The following is a 22548-nucleotide window of genomic DNA, read 5'->3' on the forward strand; positions in this document are numbered from 1 at the left end:
CATCAGGCCAGTAAGATAAGATAAGATAAGATAAGATAGACTTTATAAATCTCACAAAGGAGAAATTTAACATTACAGGGCTCTTAGAAACAAAAACAAAAAACAGGAGTGCAAAAGTCACGAAAGTGCAAGAACAGTATACAGTTTCAGTTTTATTATTCCACTTTAGAAGCTCTGTTCTCTTTTCTTCACAACATTGAGTCTCTCCCTGCCTATCCCTGCTGACACTGCAGACCTTCCAAACTTGCTGGAATTCAACTCTCTGTTCTCTGTCCTCCATGTCTGACCTCCATACCCCACGTCTCCACCACCCAAACTCCCCAGACCCCTGCCAGACAGGCTGCCCCCAGTTAGGTAGTGATCAGAGAGTTCAGATTAGGTTTTTATGCAGTTAGCTGTTGTTAATCTTGCAGCTCTTTGAGATTCTGTTTTCTCTTTGCCACAGCAGCATTCAGTGTCTGAGTTAAGTTTGTAGTTTTGCTTTGTTGTTTTTTGTGTTCTGTATCTGAGTTAACCTTTTATGAGGCAAGTGATCATAATTGGTCATTTCTGCATACATTAAAAATATGCCGTTGCTCCCCCTCTCAGTGAGGTAAAGAAGCATGTGGTTTTCACCCAGCCAATCAGCGAAGATCACTTCATGTTACAACACACTACATCGTGGCATTTTTTAAATGTTTTTAAATGTTGTACAGCACTTTGTGTTACATTCTTAGTATGAAAAGTGCTCTGTAAATAAAGTTTGATTTGATTTGACCAATCAGCAAAGGCCTTTCTCTTTTCTCTGAAGTTGGAAAAAGAGGGTCGGTCCTCTTCTATATCTTCAGTTGAAACGTCAAAACTAACCATGGTTAGCTGACGAAACTCTCACATTTTACGGTTGAATAATTGTGCTCAGTGATGATGCATCTCTAGGAATGCTTTTTTTTGTTTTTTTTGTTTTTACCACTAATGGGCAGGAACCACATATGGTAACTTCACTGATGTTGAATTCATCCATCCATCCATCCATCCTCTATACACCGCTTTATCCTCACTAGGGTCGTGGGGGGTGCTGGAGTCTATCCCAGCTGACTCGGGTGAATGCAAGGGACACCCTGGACAGGTCACCAGTCTGTCACAGGGCTACATATACAGACTAGAGACTGACATTTTTTCGGGATTCCCGCGGGTCACGGGATTCCCGTGGGATTCCTGCGGGATGGGAGTCAGCTTTACTATTGATCACGTGATTGGGACGGTACAGGATAAAAAGTTAATGGGAGCAGACGGGAGTGGGAACCAATCAAAAAGACAAAATATAATTTATGACATGCGCCGCCATTTTGTAGTTTTTTTGCCAATAAGCCTACACTGTAATGGAAGTGAAAAGAACTACACGGCCCAGAAGCCAACAGTGCTTCCGGCCGCTGCTCTCCGCCATAATAGACCCTGTGCATGATAGCATGTGCTAGTTCCGGTTGAAAAACTCCGGGTGCTACAGTTACTTCTGGTCCCGCTTACAACGCTGTCAAAATGGAAGAAGCCAGCAGTACACTTTACTTTTCCAGATGCCTAAGCAACTTGCCTAAAATTTCTGTTGACGATGTTTATCGTCTCGTTGATGATTTTTCGTCAGCTCCTCAAAACAAACAGGAAAAGGGATTCAAATTTTATATATCCCAGTAACTTTGAAGGTAAGTGGCATCGCATCCTACATAACTCGCGCTAGCTTAACTGTAGGCTTGCCAAACATGTACCTTATTTTATTTTCTAGTATTTATCCCTTTAAGCTGCAGTCAATTCCAGCCATTTTCAATACAAAAAATCACTAATATTCTATTTGTAAATAAAAAATATGACGAGAAGTACAGGGAATATTGGACAGGCATCGCGAGGTGCATTTCCTTGAAAACGACCGATTCGTGGATTATATACCGACTTCAGGACATGTTTTGGAGAAAATATGTTACTGGCTTGTTTCGTCTGGATGTCCAAGGTTGGATTATGGCCATTTTTGTGGAATATTTTAATCTGTGTGTAATAATGAACCCGGAAATGTGAGTCGCGCTGTGTGCGTTGAAGCCGTGTATAGAGAACGGATAGATGGATATTCGTTGTTTGTCGGACAAATGTGTTTATATTACCCGCTGTGGTAATCACATCTGAAAGTGGTTTATACCGGCGGATTCATGAGAATCTGAGCTTTCCACCGGCGTATAGTGTTTATATAATCGCGTTTGCAGCCGTCGGACATTCTTTAAATTCCTATGCAAATTAGTAGGTGTACCGCTGGCGGAACACTGAAGCTTCACGGGATTATACATTACTATTTTTTGCTTAGTTAGCTACGAGAATCCACTTTACACTTTAGTCTTTGGTACTTAGTCGAGTTCAGCAAGACATTTTATATTTGTAGTTTTGTTTGAACAAAATGACAAATGCTTGGATTTCCTCTATATTTGATTAGGTGTCAAAACAGAATAACAAATGATTGAAGAGTGCACGGATTGTTGTTATAGTTGATCAGATATTTGCTGTTTGATCAGTGACTATGCACTAATATTCCCGATCCTCAGCTCAGTGTGAAACATTTTTTTTCGTCTAATTTTGGCAATCCACTGAGCCCGCAAATGCCGGTCTTTTGGAAAACGGTGAAGGCTTATAGAACCATTTTAAACATCAGAAGCCGAACATAATGGTACACTACAGTACCTCCCATATCGACCTTGAACACGCTGAAATCTGATTTTTTGTTTTGCTGAGAAAACAGTGTTTTTCTTTTTTGATTCCATTTTATCCATGCTGCGAAATAGCCTCCGGAAGGACCTGTAAGCCCTCCCGGTCAGAACCCGGAAGTTAGCATTTTGACGTGCACAGGGTCTATTCAAAGAAGAAGAACAGCAATGGAGGGAGTTAACACTGGCGTAGAATCTGATGTGCTAAAAACTGATTTGCAACACAAAGTAAGAAGTAAGGACCTATCTATTAAGCTGACAGAAATGGCAGGGAAGTCGGAAATATTGCTCAGCTTCACGAGAGTCGAGTGTGACGGCGTTAACACGCCGTATGCCGCTTGCAAAACGTGTTTAACCATAGTTAAGTACAGCTAGAGGAAGGGGGAAAAAAAGGGAGCGGTACAGAAGTGGGAGTCATTCTGAATGGAAGTGGGACGGGAGTGGGAGCCATTTTACTAGGAGTGGGATGGGACAGGATTTTTTTTTTACTCTGGCCTGGGATTGGGACGGGACAAGATTTTTTTCTGTGGGAGTGGGATGAGACAGGAGTGAAAATCCACTCCCGTGTCACTCTCTAATACAGACATGTCCGTAGTATTTCTTATAGGACTGCCCTGCCCCCCAGCCTGCCTAGCCCTGGTTAGCCTCCTTTTCCCTGTGTGTTCCTCTATCATCTAGTCCTTGCTGAATGTTATTTTTAGTGTAATCCCGTTCATAGCTGTAGTCCTATTCCTAGTGTCTCTTATCTTGTTTTCTCTATTCCGCCCTCTAGTGTCAGTTTTAGTTTAGCCCTTCCTTTAGTTCATTCATCTTCCCCCCTCTCCCTTCAGTACTGTTCTTTATTTGCTTCTTGTAATAAAATCCTTGCTTCTGCATTTTTTTGAGTGCTGAGTTTTTTGTCTGCGCCTGGGTCTCTGACTCCCCGTGACAGCTATGCAACTGCTCTGAAATTACATGTTGTGAACTGGCACTATACAAATAAAATTGAATTACTTTAATTGAATTTAAATAGCAGCAATCTAAAGAGACTTGAGAAGAGATGCCAAGCAAACTCATTGACATTTATCAGTCTGGAGGGTTACAAAGCCATTGCTAAGACTCTGGGACTCCAGAGAACCTCAGTATGAGACATTATCCACAAATAGAGAATCATGGAACACAGGTGAACCCTCAGGAGTGGACCAATGACCAACATGTCTCTTAAAGTGACATCTAATCCAGGAGGTCACAAAAGAACCCAGATGGTTAGGTCAGTTAAGGTTTGTCTATTTGATTCCACAATAAGGAAGAAACTGAGCTAAGATGCCTCTGTGCAAGAGCTGCAACATGCGAACCACTACTGGACTAAAAGAACATCAAGGCTTGTCTGGAATTTGATGAGCCCAAAGACTTTTGGGATAACATCCTGTGGACTGATGAGTGAAAGATGGAAATTTTTGGAAGGCATGGATCATTACATCTGCTCTAAAGCTAATACTGCATTGCACAAGAAGAACATGGTAGCAGCAGTGAAACATGGTGGTTTTCAATAAATCTTCAATAAAAGGTCATTTAAAAACAGTATTTTGTGTTTTGTGGGTTGTCTAATATTCAGTAAATATGAATATTCCTTTGATGATCTGGAACATTTACATATAAGAAATTTGAAGTAAAAGTAAACATTAGGGAAATAGTTTTTCCACAGCATTGTATGCTATGAATTGGTGCTATATAAACAAAACTGAAATTGAGCTGTACCAAAAGATCCACTTGTTCCAGGAGAAGCCTAAAATTATTAATGAAGTTCACATTTGGAGTTTCACAGGGGTTTAATCTGAACATTCTAAGGCCAAATGGTGTTGAAATATATGTCTTATTTTGTATGATGTGAGTGCTGAACAGGTGTCTTAGACTTGTGGACTGCTGTTTGGGATCATTATTTGTGCCAACATGGATAATGATGAAATGTTTGTATTTCACCTGATAGCCGTCTTCTCCATGGCATCAGGTGCATCAGGGATTGGAAGCTCATCAGCCAGGATCTCTTCAGCACTGCGTGGATCAATCAGAATCCCTTTGTCTCTGGTGGTGCCAGCAGTGACAGCAGTGCATAGTGCATTCTGGGACTGTGAACCTGAACAATTTTCATACAAACAGGTGTCAGACATACTCATGATTATTACTCTTTACAAAAAACATGTTGCAAAATTATTTGACCCCCTATAAGGCTGTATCTTTAGTACTTCATGCTCACCCTTTGACTACAAAGACCTGCTGTAGACGGGAGGTATCGTCGCTAAAAGCTTCTGGCAGCACTCCTTGGGATTTTTGGGTCTCCAGCTAAGCAATGTTCTGAGGTCTATGTGCTGCAACAGCTTTCTTCAGATCCCACCACAGATTCTCCATTGGGTTTCAGTCTGGAGACTGTGATGGCCACTCAAAAACCTTCCAGGCTTTCTTCTCTAACCAGCTTTTGTTGATTTTGATGTGTGTTTGGGGTCATTGTCTTGCTGGAATGTCCAATTACGCCCAAGCTTCAGCTTTTTCATGAACTGAGTGACATTCTTGGCCAGAATATCCTGATAGTTGCTCAAACTCATGGTGCCTTCAATACGTTGGAGATTCCCGGTTCCATTAGAAGTAAAACACCCCCATTAGCATTACAGATCCACCACCATGCTTCACAGTAGGCAGGGTGTTCTTGTCCTCGTATGCCTCGTTCTTCCTGCACCAGACATACCTCTGATCCACAGGACCAAAGAACTCTAGTGTTGTCTCATCAGTCTATAGAACCGTCTCCCAGAACTTCTGTGGCTTTCATACGTTGGTTTTAGTAGACTGGATTTTTCTTGTAGTGTGGCTTCAGAAGTGGTGTCCGTCTGTGGAATCTGACATTAATCCCTTCAGCATGGAGTGTGTCCACAGAAACATCAGTTCCTCTTTCAGCCAAATCTTCCTGCAGGTTCTTGTCCATCTGTCTCCGCAGGAATCTTGATGTTCTCGCAGACAGCTTCTTTTTTCGACCATGTAGTGTAGCCACAGTACTGATGACTTTGAACTTACCAATGATGCTTCCAACAGAGTCTCTGGGAACATTCAAGAGCTTGGAGATCTTCTTGTACCCATTTCCTTTCTTGTGCACAGCAGCTATCTCCTCTTTAAACTTCAGGGACTCTCTGGTCTTAACCATGTTGCTTGCTAGAGGCGCATGGGGAGTATTGACACAAAGTGTACCCTTTTAATAGACATGAGTATTACTCAATGTTTAACATGGGTCACTGTTGGAATCACCTCAAACTGTACACATACAGGTGGATGGCATTTGAGTTGTGTTGAAACTATCTGTGTGTACCTATCATTGTTTATAGGGGGTTGAATCATTTTGCAACCAGCTTTTGTAAAAAAAATTAAAATTTTGGATGTATTTCAAATTAAATATTGATTTTTGACTTGATATTATATTCCAATAAACTAACTGTTCACCTCTTATATGATTTAGTAATTGCCTGCAGTTGTTATGTTGCTCATTTTGCCAGAATGTCTAAATGTCAGGGTGGTTGAATCATTTTGCATGGAACTATAACTATTACTTTGACACAACACTGCCTGTCTTTACCTACCCTTAACTCTGCAAAAAAGACAGCACTGAATGAAAGAAAAACTTTTTGTTTCTCTCCATGGGATTATTTATATTTCTTTGTTGTGTAATTATTTGAGGTATTTTTGACTGTTTAGGACATATATTTGTTGTCATGAACTCACGTGAAAAGCGGGACCGTGGATGCCGGTTGTTTTCTCCTGCTTCATTGGCAACTGTGGAAAATATTTGGAAAATATCTTTCATTTTATAGTCTGGCTACTAATACAGTAACACATGTCAGATAATAAAGGCCTAAAGCTGCCATGGTTGGTGTCTTTAGGCCTGGAAGTGCAAACAAAGGGACATTCTCTGACTAGACTTTGACATGGGTAATCTGAAACAGTAGCCAGAGTCCTATAAGTGTTCATCAGGACAAATTAGTATTCCTGGTAGTCTGTGATTAACAAAGAAAAGCTCTAATTGAACCAGTTTTAATAAAATGAAACAAGAAGCATGTTGTACACACCATGTTATAAAAAGAGTAGAAAACAAGTCAGTAAAGTCAGTAAATATCTTCTATAACAGGATGAATATGAAATGTGAAATGTCTTTGTGTGTGTGTGTCGGTAAAATGATTGGGGGATGGGAAGTACAGCAGAACTCAGGCAGAGAAGATGGAGATAAAGAACGGTCAGATCGTGCTTTGAGGTCACTTCATTAGTGATAACGACTCTCTGAGCTCAGGGCCCTAACGACTGACAACACAAGTATTCATCTGCACCAATCAAAAGGACGTCAAAGTAATTTCCCATCTCTACTGGTTCCCATAGTAACAGCAGTAAACAAACACGGACACACACGCACAACCACAAACACTCAAACACCACACAGCAAAATTACATTAGTTCTATTGCTAAAGTAAAGACAGACAATAATTTCTGTAAAAATGTCTTGAATACTTTTAATCATTTTCTGCTTGTCTGCGTTTGTAGGTATGAATATTGTAGATGTATTTATATGTGTGTCACAGCAAACAATAAACCGTCTCTGGTTTTGATGACATTTAGGCAAACCAGAAATGCGTACCACAAAACAGGACTTGGGGTTGTGAGGTAGCTTCTGGTTTTACTCAGTTTGGTGTGCAGGTAATGAGAGGAGAAGATGGGAGGTTTTAGGAGTCATTTCATTGTTCTGTATGTCTTTCTGATATTATCCTAAAACAGAAACTAATAAAACAGAAAAGCCTGCTGACTTATAAGAAATGCAACAAGTATAAAAGATCATTTGTAATCTTGTGTTTATATTTTTTCTGTACTTGCTCACATTTTACAAAGAACATCTTACACGCCATGGGAATGAGACTGAATGTGGGACTGATTGACTAATTTCATTATACAATCTTGTGATGCATGATTACAATTAGGCTAAATCTTGACTCTTAATCAAGTATCCTACTTCTAAGCAACAGGACAGAAATGTATCATTAATTACACTTTACATTGTGGCAGTGTGCAGCTTTTGCAGGTTTCCTTCCTGAGTGTGCTGCAGCGGTGGCTAATTATAGTCTGGGATATATTTCAAATTTCTCACTTTGGTTTAGGGTTGTAGTTTGTAGTTCTTGTGAGAAATGCATAAAGCTGCACACAGTTACTCGTGACCTTTTGTACAATGTCAGATATGTGTGACAATCTGTGCAACATCAGTATTTTTTCTGCTTACAGATTAATATGTGCATATTTTTAATTCTTTATCAGTATTTGTGGACAAATCTGTGTTGTACCTCTGATGTGCGCAATGTTGTTATGTTTTTGTTTTTTCTTTTACATCCAGAGGAATTTGTGCATATGTAAATATCCACACTTGGAAGAACTGTATATTTTTACTTTATTTTTACTTTTTGGCTGATGTTCTCCTTTGCTGCCAGTTTCTCCACTGAGGGATGAAAAAGGTTGAATGGTGTCTTATTCTATTCTGTCAGTCTGCTAAGCACAAATGATGTTGTAATGTCTGTTTTTTACTCACTCTCTGACCATTTAATAATACAAGGGTTGTACCTAAAGGAATAATGCTAAACTGTCTGAGGCTGGGGCTGCACAGTGATCAGTGGTTAGCACTGTCGCCTTGCAGCTACAAGATCCCTGGTTCACATCCCAGCCTTCCAGGGATCTTTCTGCATGGAGTCTCCGTGTTTTCCTGTACATGTGTGGGTTTTCTCCAGGTTGTCCAGCTTCCTCCCACAGTCCAGAAACATGCTGAGGTTAACTGGTGATTCTGCATTGTCTGTAGGTGTGAATGTGAGTGTGACTGTTTGTCTCTATGTGTAGCCCTGTGACAGACTGTTACCTGTCCAGGTGAACCTTCACCCTCAGTCAGCTGGGAGAGACTCCAGCCCCCCATGACCCTAATGATGATTAGGCAGAGTATAAATCATATATGGGTGTCTGAGGTTACATACCAGAAGAACACATATAAGCAACACATTTATTTAACAGAATATACAGTTGTAATTAAAGTCATATTTACTTGTGCCCTCATGGTGACAGTGATAATTCCACTGATTTCTACATTCTGGTAGTCTGCAGATTGTTGCAGCTTTCCCTTGTTCTTCAGCTGCTGCAGCTGTTTTAGTCTGTATTATGTTTGAAATCTTCCCATGCCTGAAACATCATAGTTTGCCTTCCATTTGTAAAAGACCTGTCCATGTTTGCAACTGGTTGTCCATTGACAACTCCACCTCTTTCAAAAGAACACTCATGTGCAGCTTTAGAAACCCCGAGTTCACTTTCTGAGTTGGTAACCGTTCATCCTGACTGTAGTGAGGCCAGACAATGAAAAGAGGTTTATGTGTGTCGTTAAGTGACATTTTCACTTTCCTCACTAACTGATGGAAAATATTAAACTTTATGATAATATACACACACACATGACTCCAACTGTTTTGAGGGTAAGGACCGATTCACCGTTAAATTCATAGCACATCAATATTAAAGACCTGGAAACCTAAGAAATGGAAATAGAAGCACAGATGTGTTCTATCAGTACAGAACACAGCATGTTTGAGTCAGATTTTTGGCTAAGTTTTTGCACCAGGAGAATGAGCACTGACAAGTTATTATAATAAACCTGAACAAAAGAAAATCATCTGTGCAGCAACACAGCAGACCCTAACAAAAACTGCACACACACAGACACGCACACGCACACGCACACGCACACGCACACGCACTGAAACAGAAAGTCTTTTACCTATGGTGAAGCTGAAGCCATCTATGCTGAAAGTAGCACTCCGACACTTTTTAAATCCCTGTTTTCTGGATGCAGGTGCTGCCATCGTGGCTCTTGATTCCCCTCTAAAGCCTTGTGTGTCAGCTGGATGTAGAAGGAAAGCAGAGCAATGTTTCCCCGGAGAGAACTGAACGGAGAGGCTCTTTTCCTCGGCGTGGTTGTAACCCTGGCACTGCTTGTACTCCCATTGGAGGCTGCAGGTGTTGCTGAGCCTTTGGAAGTCGTGTTCAGCAGGAACAGTGGCGTCTTCCACCCCTCCTCCTCCCACTTCTCAGTCCCTGAAGGCCACTCTCATCCTGCAGGGTGGCTCAGAACTGCATCTCTCTCACAGTTCTCTTTAATTTCTCTGTTACTGCCATTATTTAAAGCTGACTCAGAGCTGATGTGAGGGTGTTTCACCCCATTAGTTTCTTATTTAACCACCCTGTATGGGACTGTTTTGGTTTTAGTCTGCTGGCAAAGGTGAGCTAAGAAGTCAGCATAAATGAGCTGTGTATTTGTTTTCTTATGTATATACAGTAATATATAAATATAAAGAGATGGCAATTCACTAAAAATATAAAATGTAAAATCATTCAAAATAAGGTTTAATGTCAAAGTGAGAACAGATTTATTGCTTTGTGATGGATTTTACTGAGGCTGCACAGCAGCGTAGTGGTTAGCACTTTCACCTTGCAGCAAGAACATCCCCGGTTCAAATCCCGGCCTGGGCCTTGGATCTTTCTGCATGGAGTTTGCATGTTCTCTCTGTGCATGTGTGGGTTTTCTCCAGGTACTCCGGCTTCCTCCCACAGCCCAAAAATATGCTGAGGTTAATTGGTTACTCTAAATTGTCCGTAGGTGTGAATGTGAGTGTGATTGTGTGTCTGTATATGTAGCCCTGTGACAGACTGGTGACCTGTCCAGGGTGTCCCCTGCCTTCACCCGAGTCAGCTGGGATAGACTCCAGCACCTCCCATGACCCCAGTGAGGATAAAGCAGTGTATAGAGGATGGATGGATGGATTTTACTGAACTCTGTGGGAACAACACGTACAAGTACACTATCCATGAAATCTGTCACAAAATAATGAGGGTAAGATGGGAAATAAAAGTCTGAGCATGTCTGTAAAGTGTAACCTAACAATGAAATAACATATCTTCGTGACAAGATCTGACCAGTAGATTTAGAAAGGTATAATCGTGCCAGAACTGTCTCTCCTATCATTCGCCCTACAGGCACGGAAACATGAGCAACTCTCACAGCATTAAAGACGGTGCACAGCTCAGTATCTCTGGTTTTCTTGGGTGTGTTAATCTCTGCTAAGAATTACTCGTGGATTTTTATCTACAATAAATCCTGCTGCCTGAATGCTAACTTCTCTTCCTGATTTTTTAAAAAAATCTTTAACATTTGAATACGGTCAAGTCTTAGACTCTGACTCTTGATTTTTGACTTAGACCCCACTTCATCAGTTACCTGCTGATCACTCTGCGTCATCATTCGTTATTTCTTCCAATCATGGAGGACAAAGATGGAACAAAGTGTGACATATGAAATTTTGTCCAGACTGTGGCAGAACACTGTCCACAGGAAGCTGTATGTCAGTGGAACTGGATAAATGTCTGTTGCGATGATGGTTTCTTTATACTTCATCATTTCTTTCATCATATGGGATGGTTGTGTTTCAAATACAGTCTTAAAGTTTAGTGTAAAAATAGGGGGGTATTACTGTAGCAAAACTATTTGTCAATGCGAATCGAGAGTTGTCTGTCTGTATTTCAATCCATGTGTCCGAAGTGAGATTTGTCAATGTGTAAAAGAATTTGTCTATGTGAACTGAGATTTGTCAATGCGAACCAAAATCTTCAAAAGTCGTCTGAAAATTTGTCCGTCTGTAAATAGGTTTTCAAATGTGTAAAAAAAACCTGCCAATCTGTATTAAAATTTGTACATATAATAAGATTTGTCCATGCGTACAAAGAGTTGTCCATGCGTAAAAGGAGTTGTCAATGCGTACAAAGGCATTCGTAGTTGAAAAATTTACGTATCCCACTAGACATCAGCAGAAAATACAGACAAATCACCAGTTATGAGTCGTTCAGTTTCACAATTGGCTGTTTTATTTTCATGTGACTTTTGCTACGCTTCTGCCGTGAGTGAGATTCGTATCTGAAAAACGATAGGGTTTTAGCTCCCTGACCTCAGGCTCACAGGCTCGTCCATGCTGGCTGCCTTCCGCTCTGCTGCCCTTTACCTCGGCAGTTCCCGCCGTCTGCAAGCTTCAGGCGGTGCTATGCCTCAGGTGGCCGCCACCCGGGGGATAACCTTGAGCCGATCAATCATATTAAATCAGCCGATTAAATCATAGCTGATTTAATGAGCCATTCGCAGTTTCACTGTACCGGCCGTGTGTACTTAGACTTGCATGGCTTAATCTTTGAGACAAGCATATGCTACTGGCAGGATCAACCAGGTAGCCCAGACGAGACGAGCGTAGAGCTGCGTGGCGGCGCCTGGTCGGGACCGGGGCCGCGAAGCGTGGCTGTGCTGGGGTAAACGGACAGACAGTGTTTGGCTTGGAGAAATCATTGTGTCGTCCGGAGAGTCGACCACCACCTGAGCGGGACGCGGCCGTAGGATACGAATGTCACCCATGGCAGAAGTGTAGCAAAAGTCACATGAAAATAAAACAGCCAATTGTGAAACCGAACGACTCGTAACTGGTGATTTGTATTTTTTGCTGATGTCTAGTGGGATGCGTAAATTTTTCAACTACGTATGTCTTTTTACGCATTGACAACTCCTTTTACTCATGGACAACTCTTTGTATGCATGGACAACTCTTATTATATGTACCAATTTTAGTACAGATTGGCAGTTCTTTTTATACACATTTGAAAACCTATTTACAGACGGACACATTTTCGGACGACTTTTGAAGATTCCGGTTCGCATTGACAAATCTCAGTTCTCATAGACAAATTCTTTTACACATTGACAAATCTCACTTCGGACACATGGATTGAAATACAGACAGACAACTCTCGATTCGCATTGACAAATATTTTTGCTACAATAATACTCCCATATAAAAATAACCCCAGAAGCTCACGGTCTCTTGAACTGATTTTACTTGTAGCATCTTTGATAAGCCAAAAGAGAAGCAGGAGGTGCTGTGGTTGTGAGTGTGTCTCTTTAAACTCAGTACGTCTGAAGCCTCTCTTTCTTGGCTCTTCTTCTGACCTAAATTTAATTAAGGCGGTTTCCTCTTCAGAAAAGCACATGATTGTCCTGTGATTTCTTGCCTTTTTTCTCCCTTTGTCTCATGTCATTGGAACTACTGTCAGAGTGAATCCAGACGAAAGTTGTTGACACAATTTGGAGGAAAATGCATCTGGTCCGTTGGGTCCTCGCAGGTCTTCTGGCGGTCGGCTCCTCTGAACTCTGCTGTGCAGGTCCTCTCCATGCACAGTGCAAAGTAGAATGGTACGCTTTATTTGTTCCTTTTGTCCGTGTAAGACTGAAAATACAGAGTAGCTGATAAATATGTCTCAGAAGTGTTGGTTCTGGTTCTAGTAGCTGTCAGAATATTCTCTTATGCACAGTGATTGTGTAGTCCTGCATCACATGTTTTATAATATTTACAGCTGATGGATCAGAAATGTAGATAACTGTCTTGGCTTTTTGTACTTTGCTCTGAATGTTGAAGGAAATCATGGCTCTCTGTTAGCCTTCTGTGGCAACTTGCTAACTTTCCCCTGTTTTATATTTAACCCTTAGATGCTCCAGTAATTAGACCGTGCTCTCTTCATGAAGTGGCTCAAAAATTACCTGTATCAGAATAAGTGTGCTTTTATACCTTTTTTTTGTCATTTTGGTTAAGAATAATAATTAGTATTATTGTTTGTATTATATTTTGGTCCACACAAGAATGATTTCATGTTTAAAATGTGTTTATTTTTCACCTTATAACAGATTCTGAAGATTTTGATGATGAAAACTATTACACAGTAGAATGTTAGCATCCAGCTGTTCTGCTCTCCGTGCCTCCATCTCCTCTGTATGATACGATCAGTGATAAAGAGCTTGGGGTAGTAACACAAATATTACAACATTTTTAAAAGGATAACAGGTAGCCTAAAAATTAAAATGGAATAATATCAAAAACATATTTTTGATAAATATGTAGAATATGAAATGAAAATAACTTTTCATTACAAAGAAATGAAGTCACGGGTCATTTTTGATCCACTTCTTCATCTAAGGGTTAACAGAATCTTACTAACAGATTATTGATTGGCAATATAACCATGCTGTTTCAATCCACGTCTGAAAATATTTAGGCTTTATATTTCAGAAAGGAAACCTTGCTGGTTTGGTTTTTCCTTGGTTTTTGTAGTATTTCTCTTTTTTGAGCTCCTGGTTTCCCTCTCAGTTCCCTCTTGCTGTTTTCAGTCTATTATCCCCATTTACTTTATTAGTCTAGTTTTAGTTATTCACGTCAGTTTTCCTCGGCTCACTCCTCTGTTGTTAGATTGAGTATTTCTTAGGTTTTGCAATTTGCTCCTTCTTTGGATTAGGTTTGTTTTGCTCCTGCTGTTTTCCCCTCAGCTTTCTCCATTCTACATTGGTTTCAGTTCTTTCTTTGCACAAATAAATCCTTTTTTCATCCTTAATGAGATATGAAGAGAATATGAAGAAACTCTGATTCATTTTTGCAGTTTTAATTGGCTCAGGCTATCTCGACCCCACATTCAGCACAAGATAAATCCTGTTGCCACTAAAATGCTGGGCGGTATGGTAAAATCAACTTCTTAAAGGCGTCATACAACAGAATGCTTTAAAATGATCAAAAACAAGCACACACAGCCACCGTCCACTAGATGGTGTCATTTGATTTATAAAGCGTACTTGAACAAGCAGAGTGCTGCCATTCAGTGGATGCGCTTGTTTTGTTCTGTGTAGGTACTTTGGGATCCCATGTCAAGACGTCTATGAATCCCTGGTTTCACAGATTAAGAAGTGGAGAACCATGTCTGGGTGCAGCCTGGGAGGACAGAGGTGCCTCTACAAGGTGTGTGAGAGTCCTCATTTCATTAAAATGGGTAACTCTGTAGGAGGAATCATCAGCGTTTACACTCAGTTGGTGTCGTATCTGTTTGCTTTAGCAGTGACAGGAAAATAGAAACTACTCACCACCATCATCAAAGAAAAAGTTAGTAATAGCTTAATCCTGCGATAATCTGAAAATTCTTCTCCCTTGAGGGATTATTTTATATTTTTATCTTATTTCAGTTTTGGAGTTTGAAATCTATTAATTTATTCGCCATTTCTTTCCACTTTTGACCAGCAATTTTCTTAAATTTCTCTATAGCTGTGGTTTAATTGTGATCATTTTTTATTATCAGACATAGACACAGTGTCACCAAAAGGACTGATCATCATTGGTTAAAGAGAGCTGAGGCTCTATTCACAAATATTGCTAGACTTAGCTTTAACATTTCTAACAGGGAGTCCTTAAGACTGACTTTAGAATATTCTTAGAGCTCGTGTCACAAGGAAATATTTTAACTAAGTGAGGAGACCCGACTGCAAAGTATGAGGTACATTCTTTAAAATTGTGTGTGTGGTTGATCAAAAAATAAAAACAAAAAAGAAAAGAATGAAGGGGAAATGCAATCTTAGTGATACTAAACATTGAATGAAAAGTGTGATCCATAGGCCTCACAGATGAGTCTCTATTAAGGCATGATGTCAGTTCTATTTAGGTCACTGTCTAATGAATTGTATGCAGTTTGTTTAAGTAATCCATAAAATGTTTAAAACATAGCCCCATTTTTGAGTCATGAAGTGAACAAGCTTTTTTACACTTCACGTGGCCCCATCATGCCTGACAGTTTGAACATGGAGTCAGTCCATGTTGGATGCATGGAGGAGAGAGGCAGCTGTTCAACGTGGAAACAATGATGCATAATGTCAGATATATGAGGACTGTTTAGGCTGTTTGGTAAAAAAAAATGGATGAAAAAATGTAGAATAGAAATCAAAAGTGTTTCATAAAGAATACAAAAATGGCACAAAAAATTCCTATGAGCCAGATTATTATGACCTATGACATCAGCATCATCCATGGAGAACTAGACACCAGAAGCTTTCTTTTACGTTTGGATTTGTGAAGCACTGAACAAACTATCCACCAGTTCAGTGTTGTAGCTTTATGAGTGCTTTGTAGCAAACTGAAAACATACCAAATAAAGAAAATATGAAGATAAATACGCACAATAGTGTGATTGCTGAGAATAATAACTAGAAAGTCGACCGCAGCCACAACAGTATGTTAGCCAATCACAGATCAATGACATTTAATATCCAGACCACACATAGAGTCAGTGTTTGGGTTGGTAAAACATGGGATGTACCAAGTTTGATTAAGATTGGGGGAAAGTTGACAATTCTGGCAAAGGTCTGTAAAGGAAAACAATCAAAATGGTATAAAATTTAAAGCACATCAACAAACTGTTTCACAGTCATGCTACACAGTTTAGACATGAAATCAGTTCTCTGCCTTTTGGTACAGATGAGGAGTAACACTGGTCCTAAGTGATCATGATCTTTTTACAATGGGAAACCTCTTCTCAAAATATCAGATTTTTAGAACAATCCATTTCTGCTCAACCATTTCTGATTGCCTGAAATTTTATTGCATTAATGCTCGTTAAATAGTCTATAAATATGGGGGAACTTTTCTAAGCTGTCATGAGTACCATCTTTAGCACACATTTACAAAAAGGTTAATGATGCTGAACTTTTCTGAACCACATGTAGTTTGTTACGAGCTCCACCGCTCTTCCCTCTCCCAATGAGGAAGAAGCTTTAATCTATTGTGGGACTCGGTAGTTCCCTAAAACAAACCAATCTTATATTTGACCATAAAACCGAAGAGTGAAAACAAAGATTGTACACAAGACCTATAATCTGGGCTCCTAAACAAAAAACATGAGAAAACAGAAAAAACTAAATATGGTGGCTCACCCCTACACTACTGCTTGTGTGGCCACATGTGAAAGTGTATACAACTGTTTTTAATACATAAACTAAGCAAAACTTCCCCTCTCAAACAAAATAAAATCCTTTTCTGAGGTCACAAAGTTCACAAAAACGATATTACAGACTGCCCTGTGACAGACTGGTGACCTGTCCAGGGTGTTCCCTGCCTTCACCTGAGTCAGCTGGGATAGACTCCAGCACCCCCCATGACCCTAATGAGGATAAAGCGGCGTATAGAGAATGGATGGATGGATGGACATTACAGACTGGCCGCTCACAGCTGACATCCACAAACATTCACACTATAGCAGGCTGGCTCATGGTCAATAGTGGAGGACTGGAGAAGGAGGAAAAGGATGTTTGCTTCAGTTTAAAAAGGCTGCTCTCCTTCTCTGACCCAGCCCTGCAGCAGTTCCTTTACATCGACCTAACAGAGCTCCAGCTGTTTGAGCAACATTCACCTTTCAGACACAGGCTGAGGGGAGGACAGTGAAGAGGGCTCATACCAAGATGCAGGTCACAACTACACAAAACTAAACATCCCATCCATCCATTATCTATACACCACTTCATGCCCATCAGGGTCATGGGGGGCTGGAATCTATCCCAGTTAACTGAGGGTGAAGGTTCACCTGGACAGGTAACAGTCTATCACAGGACTACACATAGAGACAAACAATCACACTCACATTCACACCTACAGACAGTTTAGAATCACCAGTTAACCTCAGCATGTTTGTGGACTGTGGGAGGAAGCTGGAGAACCTGGAGAAAAGCCACACATGTACAGGAGAACATGGAGACTCCATGCAGGAAGATCCCAGACCAAGATGTGAAACAAACTGCAAGGAGACGTTGCTAAGCCCTGAGCAGCTGTGCAGCCCAAATCTAAACATATAGAATGCTATTTAATATGAAATACTAAACCACAAAAATAGAAAATACATATATACATCTAACTTTCACAGCTAAGTCAGCAGGTATGAGCAGCTGTACCACAAAGACAGAAGTACTGGTAGGTAACCCAGCTCCACTTGATCCACTGCTGGTAATAACTGGGTGAAGCATTCTAGATTTACAGCATTTTGAATGGATTTAGCCACACCCAGTCAGGCTTGTTAGCCAATCAGACAAAAGCAATGGTTTGATGTTTGTGTGATCACTACTGTATTGCTGCACTTTTCTTTTTGTTAAATGTCTTAATATTCCAACTCCTAACAGTTTTTCATTCAGAGCTCTTTTAGGTAGTAAAATGTAAAAATGTCACAAATGTAGGAAAATTTTCTCTCTTTTTTTATAAGGAGCAACTCGTTGCAATAGGAAGCTTTACCAGTACGCCCTCTGTTGGTTATAAGATTTAACCAAAGAACAAAATGAAGAATCTTTGTGTTCCCTGTAACTTTAACTTTGAATACAAAACACAAGAAAATGACTAAACTGTTTGTCCTTCTACAGTTGCAGTCTGCCTCTGTCCACTTTATAGCTGCGAAGCACACCACTCCCTTTAAGATGTATGTGGATGACATCAGCTTCCGACTGGTCTCGTATCACTTCTTCACTTGCTGTCACGTTTCGGTAGGTTTTCACTCTCCTCTTATTCATTTCCTGACAGTTTCTGCAAAGTTAAACAAGCAAAATGTCTGTCGTCCAAACACTGACAAAAAAATGAAAATAGTGTCTGAGTCTCCATTCTTTTATCTCCTCTCATATCACTCCTTTCTGTTTGTCTCAGCCTCCTGCTGTAAAGTTCTTCCATTATGGTGTCTGTTATTCTAGTTGTCTGTTCTCAGCTCATTTGTCTTTGTGTGTTCTGCGGATCATTGTGTTTTATTTAAATCTAACAGCTGTAACTCTGTCTCAGGCCATGTCCATCTCTGAGACCTGGTATGCCATTACAGACCACGGCACCAACTACTGCAACCTTTACAACCTGATGGAAGGTAAATTTAACTAAGGCTGTAGTGATGCTTTAAAATGACACTTTATTGTTCAAATGCACACACAGCACAGAATAAATGAATGAAATGAACTCAGCAATGATTGATATCTGCAGAGAATTCAGCCCATCAAGGAGAGACTACACATAATTCTCATATGGTATACTCCACAACAGATTACGTTTCTCCTTTAGCAAGGAGCTACATAGGGCATTATGAATTTATCAGACCATAGCCTGCTGCACTAGATGTCGATAAGGGATATCAACATCTAGTCCTACACAACAGATCTGAACCATATGATGGACCAAATCAAGAAGGACATCTAGGGCTACTTGGAACAAAATAATAATGATGGTCCTGCTCATAATGCTTTGGGAGCTATGTACAGCTGTTTCCAAGGCAAGATATGAATCACAGCTTCAACTTGAATAAGCCATTGGGAAAGGATTTAGATCAATTACAGTCAGCCCTGAAATTATTAGAATGAGTTCATTAAGACATATAGTTGACCCAATAATAGGAGAACAACAAATAATGAAGAAAAAGAATGAAATATACAAGAAGTACGGATTGAGAATAAAATCCATTCAAAAATCTTAAAAAATATAATATATATGCTACCGGTCAAAAGCTTTAGAATACCTCTTTTTCCAGTTTTTTATTAAAATTTAAGTAGTGTAAGTCCAACTGATAGCTTGAAATGGTACAAAGGTAAGTGGTGAACTGCCACATGTTAAAAACAAGGTAAAGTTGTTTGAAAAATAATGTACATTTCAGAATTATACAAAAAATCCTTTATCAGGGTACAAGAAATGGGTTAACAACTTAAAGCTGTTCTGCAGCAATGGAGGTTTATCAAACCTTGAAAGTTGGTGCTATCAAATCCTGCACGGGTCTTTTCTAGATTACTTCCAACTCCCTCAGTCTTATAAAGTAGTGTTGGAACACACCATGGAACCCTCCAGAGCATTATTAGAACAGTATTGTACTGCAGAAAGTAGTGTGTTGCTGTAAAAATGGAGAGGAAAAGGTAATTAGCAATGGAATAGAGACAGACCATCATAACACTTTAAAATGTAGGTCTTTATACAGAGAAACTGTGAAGAAAGTTCAGGTGTCAGTGAGTCCAGTTTTCTTCACCATCAAAAGGCTCAGAAACTGGAGGAAACTGTGACAGGAAGAGATCTGGAAGACCCAAAACCACAAGAGGACCAGAAGTCCAGTTTGTGAGAGTCAACAGCTTGGAGATAGGAGCTCACAGGACAACAGCTTCAGTCAGCTTCATAGTGGTCGTAGTAAGAAGTCTGAGTTTCAACTGTGAAGAGAAGACTTGGAGCTGCAGGTTTGACAGGTGGAGTTTCAGCAGAAAGACGTCAGAATAAGAAAAAGAGGCTTTCCTGAACCATAAAACACCACCAATGGACTACTGAAGACTGGAAGAAGGTGTTATGGACTAATGGATCAACATTTTAAATCTCTGGTTCATCAGCAGGATGTTTGTAGCCGTCCAGTAGGAGAAAGGACGGTTCCTCAGTGTGGAACATCAACTGTCAAACATGGAGGAGGAAGTGTGATGGTCTGGGGCTGTTTTTCAGGATCCAGGGTTGGTTCTTGTACAGAGTGAGAGGAACCCTGAACCTAAACGTCTACCACAGCATTCTGCAGCTCCATGCAGAACCCTCTGGTATGTTCTGGTTGGTCAGGGGTTCATCCTACAGCAGATAAAGACCCAAAACATAAGTTCAAGCTATGCCAGAACGACCTTAGGAAGAAAGAACCAGATGGTTGAAAACATGGAGTGGCAGCACAGTCTCCAGACTTAAACCCATGGAGCTGGTTTGGATGAACTGGACAGAAGAGTGAAAGCAAAGAACCTACAAGAACCACACATTTATGGGAACTTTCTGAACAATATTTGATTTCCATTGTGGAAAGAATGCCACGAGTGTATTCAGCTGTTATATCTGCTGAAGGAATCAAAAGTTTAGAATGCATTTTGGTTTCTAAATAGATTTTTTTCTAAACTTCATTTGTTCCATACTTTTGTTTCAGAGCACAATGAGACATTAACATGCAGAATTTCCTATATAAAACAGGAAAAATTGAGTTGCTCTAAAACTTTTGACCAGTAGTGTTTATATATTTTTAAAGAAACCAAGTAAGCCTTGTACAACTAATTGTCCTTGTGCTTAACTGAGTGGATAGGGACCTCCTTGGTACAACACGAGGCTGCAGTAGTGAGGCTGTGTCCCCTCAGGTACTTATGAGATAATGAAAGACAGACAGTAGCCCTTCATATTATCTAACTCATCAGATCACTGTTGTGTACCAGGAGTGAGACCTCTCCGTGTCACACACTAGGAGTCAAATAATAAAATATAATCATGCAAGGGTGCAGCTATTGCTTTAAATTTCAGAATAAACCTAGACAGAATGTTTATTGACAGAAAGTGTTTAACAGCCTCATTAATCTTGCAGTTTTATTATTGCATGATTAACATTTTTGTATTGTCTTTTCCTTCTGTGGACAGATGATCATCATACCTGTTTCTTCTGTCATTTTTTCAACAGGAAGTGGTCTAACTGAATCCAGAGGTTATAAAGAGGTGACCAGTGACTTCCTGTGCACCCAGCGCTCCACTGCTAACTGTACTGTTTACTGACTGAGTCTTTATGTGGATCTGAGATTATTGCTGTATAGAAAAGGTAATTACTGGACAGTTTAGAAGAATGATATTCTTTCTTTATAACTACAGCCAAAAGATCACATTCAGGCTGCTTTCTATCGTTGTATTTTGGGGTCCACTGTCTGCTTTCCTTATGCAATAAATGCATAATGAATACACTTTACATTACTCACAATAAGTTCGGAATATTTTTATTTACAGGAGTGCTTTTCCTATATGGCCTGAATTTTAATGAAATAAGTAATAGTTCCCTTTGATTTTACTAGAATGAGAAGAAGCACCATTTTTATTAGTGCAATATTTATTACCCCAACAATTTAGACAATAACAAAGATTGCCCCAAATGACAAAAACTGACAAAGTCAGTAGTGGGTGTTTCCACCATTTGCAGCGATGACAGCTTGACAGCGACGTCTCATCCTCCTAACTAGCCTCATGATGTTGTTCTGAGGCGTTCCACTCCTCCACCAGTGTTACAGCAGTTCTTTCAGGTCACATGGGGGTGGGGTAAGAGCATCCAGTCGCTGCTTCAGTTGGTCCCAGACCTGCTCTATGGGGTTCAGGTCAGAGGACATTGCTGGTCATACCCTATGAGGCACTCCCACTTCCTGAAGTCCAGCTGTGACTATTCTGGCACCATGTGGTGGAACATTATCATCCTTGAACATAAAGTTGGGGGTGTTCTGGCAGAATTGGGGGATGATGATGGTTCTGATGTCTCTGAGGTAAGAACGTGCAGTGACTGATCCATCTACAATCACCAAATCTGTTTTGTGCTGACTGGTGATGCCTGCCCAGACTGTTGAACCTCCTCCACCAAAGCCAACCCTGGGGACCATGTTGACCTCGGTGTATCGCTCCCCTTGCTATTTTGCTCATTTTATTTTTACTGTGTACATTATTAGGTCATGTACTGCTACTTTAACTTTTATTGTGGAGACTATAAAGTGATTAAATGAAAAAAATCTGGACTCTTCCTTACATTTCGCCAATGACATTGAAAGAAACCCCCCTCATATTTTGTTGAAATGAACTTGCAGATGAAGGTAATCAGGAAAAGACAAAATAAGCATTTCATTAAATTAACTTAAAAAGATTTACTGCTTGTTTAGAATGCACAAAATACTCTTATTCTACTTCTGGAAACTTAAGGAACCACAAGTAAACCTGCAGACTGACAGAGAAAGACTCTGTTAGAATAAAATGGGACAATAAGGTCTTTAGACGGAGCTCGGTCATTAAGAGTTTTATATGTTAGAATCAGGATTTTAAATTCTATCCTGGATTTTACAAGGAGCCAATCAAGAGAAGCTGATGCAGGGCAAATATGA

General features: G+C 40.1%; 2 protein-coding genes across 2 annotated transcripts in view; one reads left to right on the forward strand and one right to left on the reverse strand.

Moving 5' to 3' along the window:
• The window catches only part of pde1ca (phosphodiesterase 1C, calmodulin-dependent a), a gene marked incomplete at its 5' end in the record, with an annotated part of 43223 nt that extends 33441 nt beyond the window's left edge, over window positions 1-9782 (reverse strand). The window contains 4 exon segments of the mRNA XM_022204826.2: window positions 4677-4830; window positions 6459-6509; window positions 9523-9665; window positions 9667-9782. Of these exon segments, the coding sequence (XP_022060518.2) occupies window positions 4677-4830; window positions 6459-6509; window positions 9523-9665; window positions 9667-9782 (464 nt within the window).
• Window positions 9783-12844: 3062 nt separating this feature from the next.
• LOC127531245 (uncharacterized) lies at window positions 12845-22198 on the forward strand. Its single transcript, XM_051940037.1, has 5 exons — window positions 12845-13029; window positions 14509-14617; window positions 18046-18165; window positions 18452-18530; window positions 21102-22198. The coding sequence occupies exons 1-5, from the start codon at window positions 12932-12934 to the stop codon at window positions 21191-21193; spliced, it is 498 nt and encodes a 165-aa protein (XP_051795997.1). The 5' UTR covers window positions 12845-12931; the 3' UTR covers window positions 21194-22198.
• Window positions 22199-22548: the final 350 nt, after the last annotated feature.

This window comes from Acanthochromis polyacanthus, chromosome 20 (assembly GCF_021347895.1).
Source record: "Acanthochromis polyacanthus isolate Apoly-LR-REF ecotype Palm Island chromosome 20, KAUST_Apoly_ChrSc, whole genome shotgun sequence".
NCBI lineage: Eukaryota > Metazoa > Chordata > Actinopteri > Pomacentridae > Acanthochromis > Acanthochromis polyacanthus.

Excerpts from the sequence above, each read along its gene's own strand:
- LOC127531245 (XM_051940037.1), top strand. The coding sequence starts at position 12,932 with ATGCATCTGGTCCGTTGGGTCCTCGCAGGTCTTCTGGCGGTCGGCTCC. Across the intron at positions 18,166-18,451 it reads TCACTTGCTGTCACGTTTCG|GCCATGTCCATCTCTGAGAC; the intron begins GTAGGTTTTCAC and ends ACTCTGTCTCAG. Across the intron at positions 18,531-21,101 it reads CCTTTACAACCTGATGGAAG|GAAGTGGTCTAACTGAATCC; the intron begins GTAAATTTAACT and ends TTTTTTCAACAG.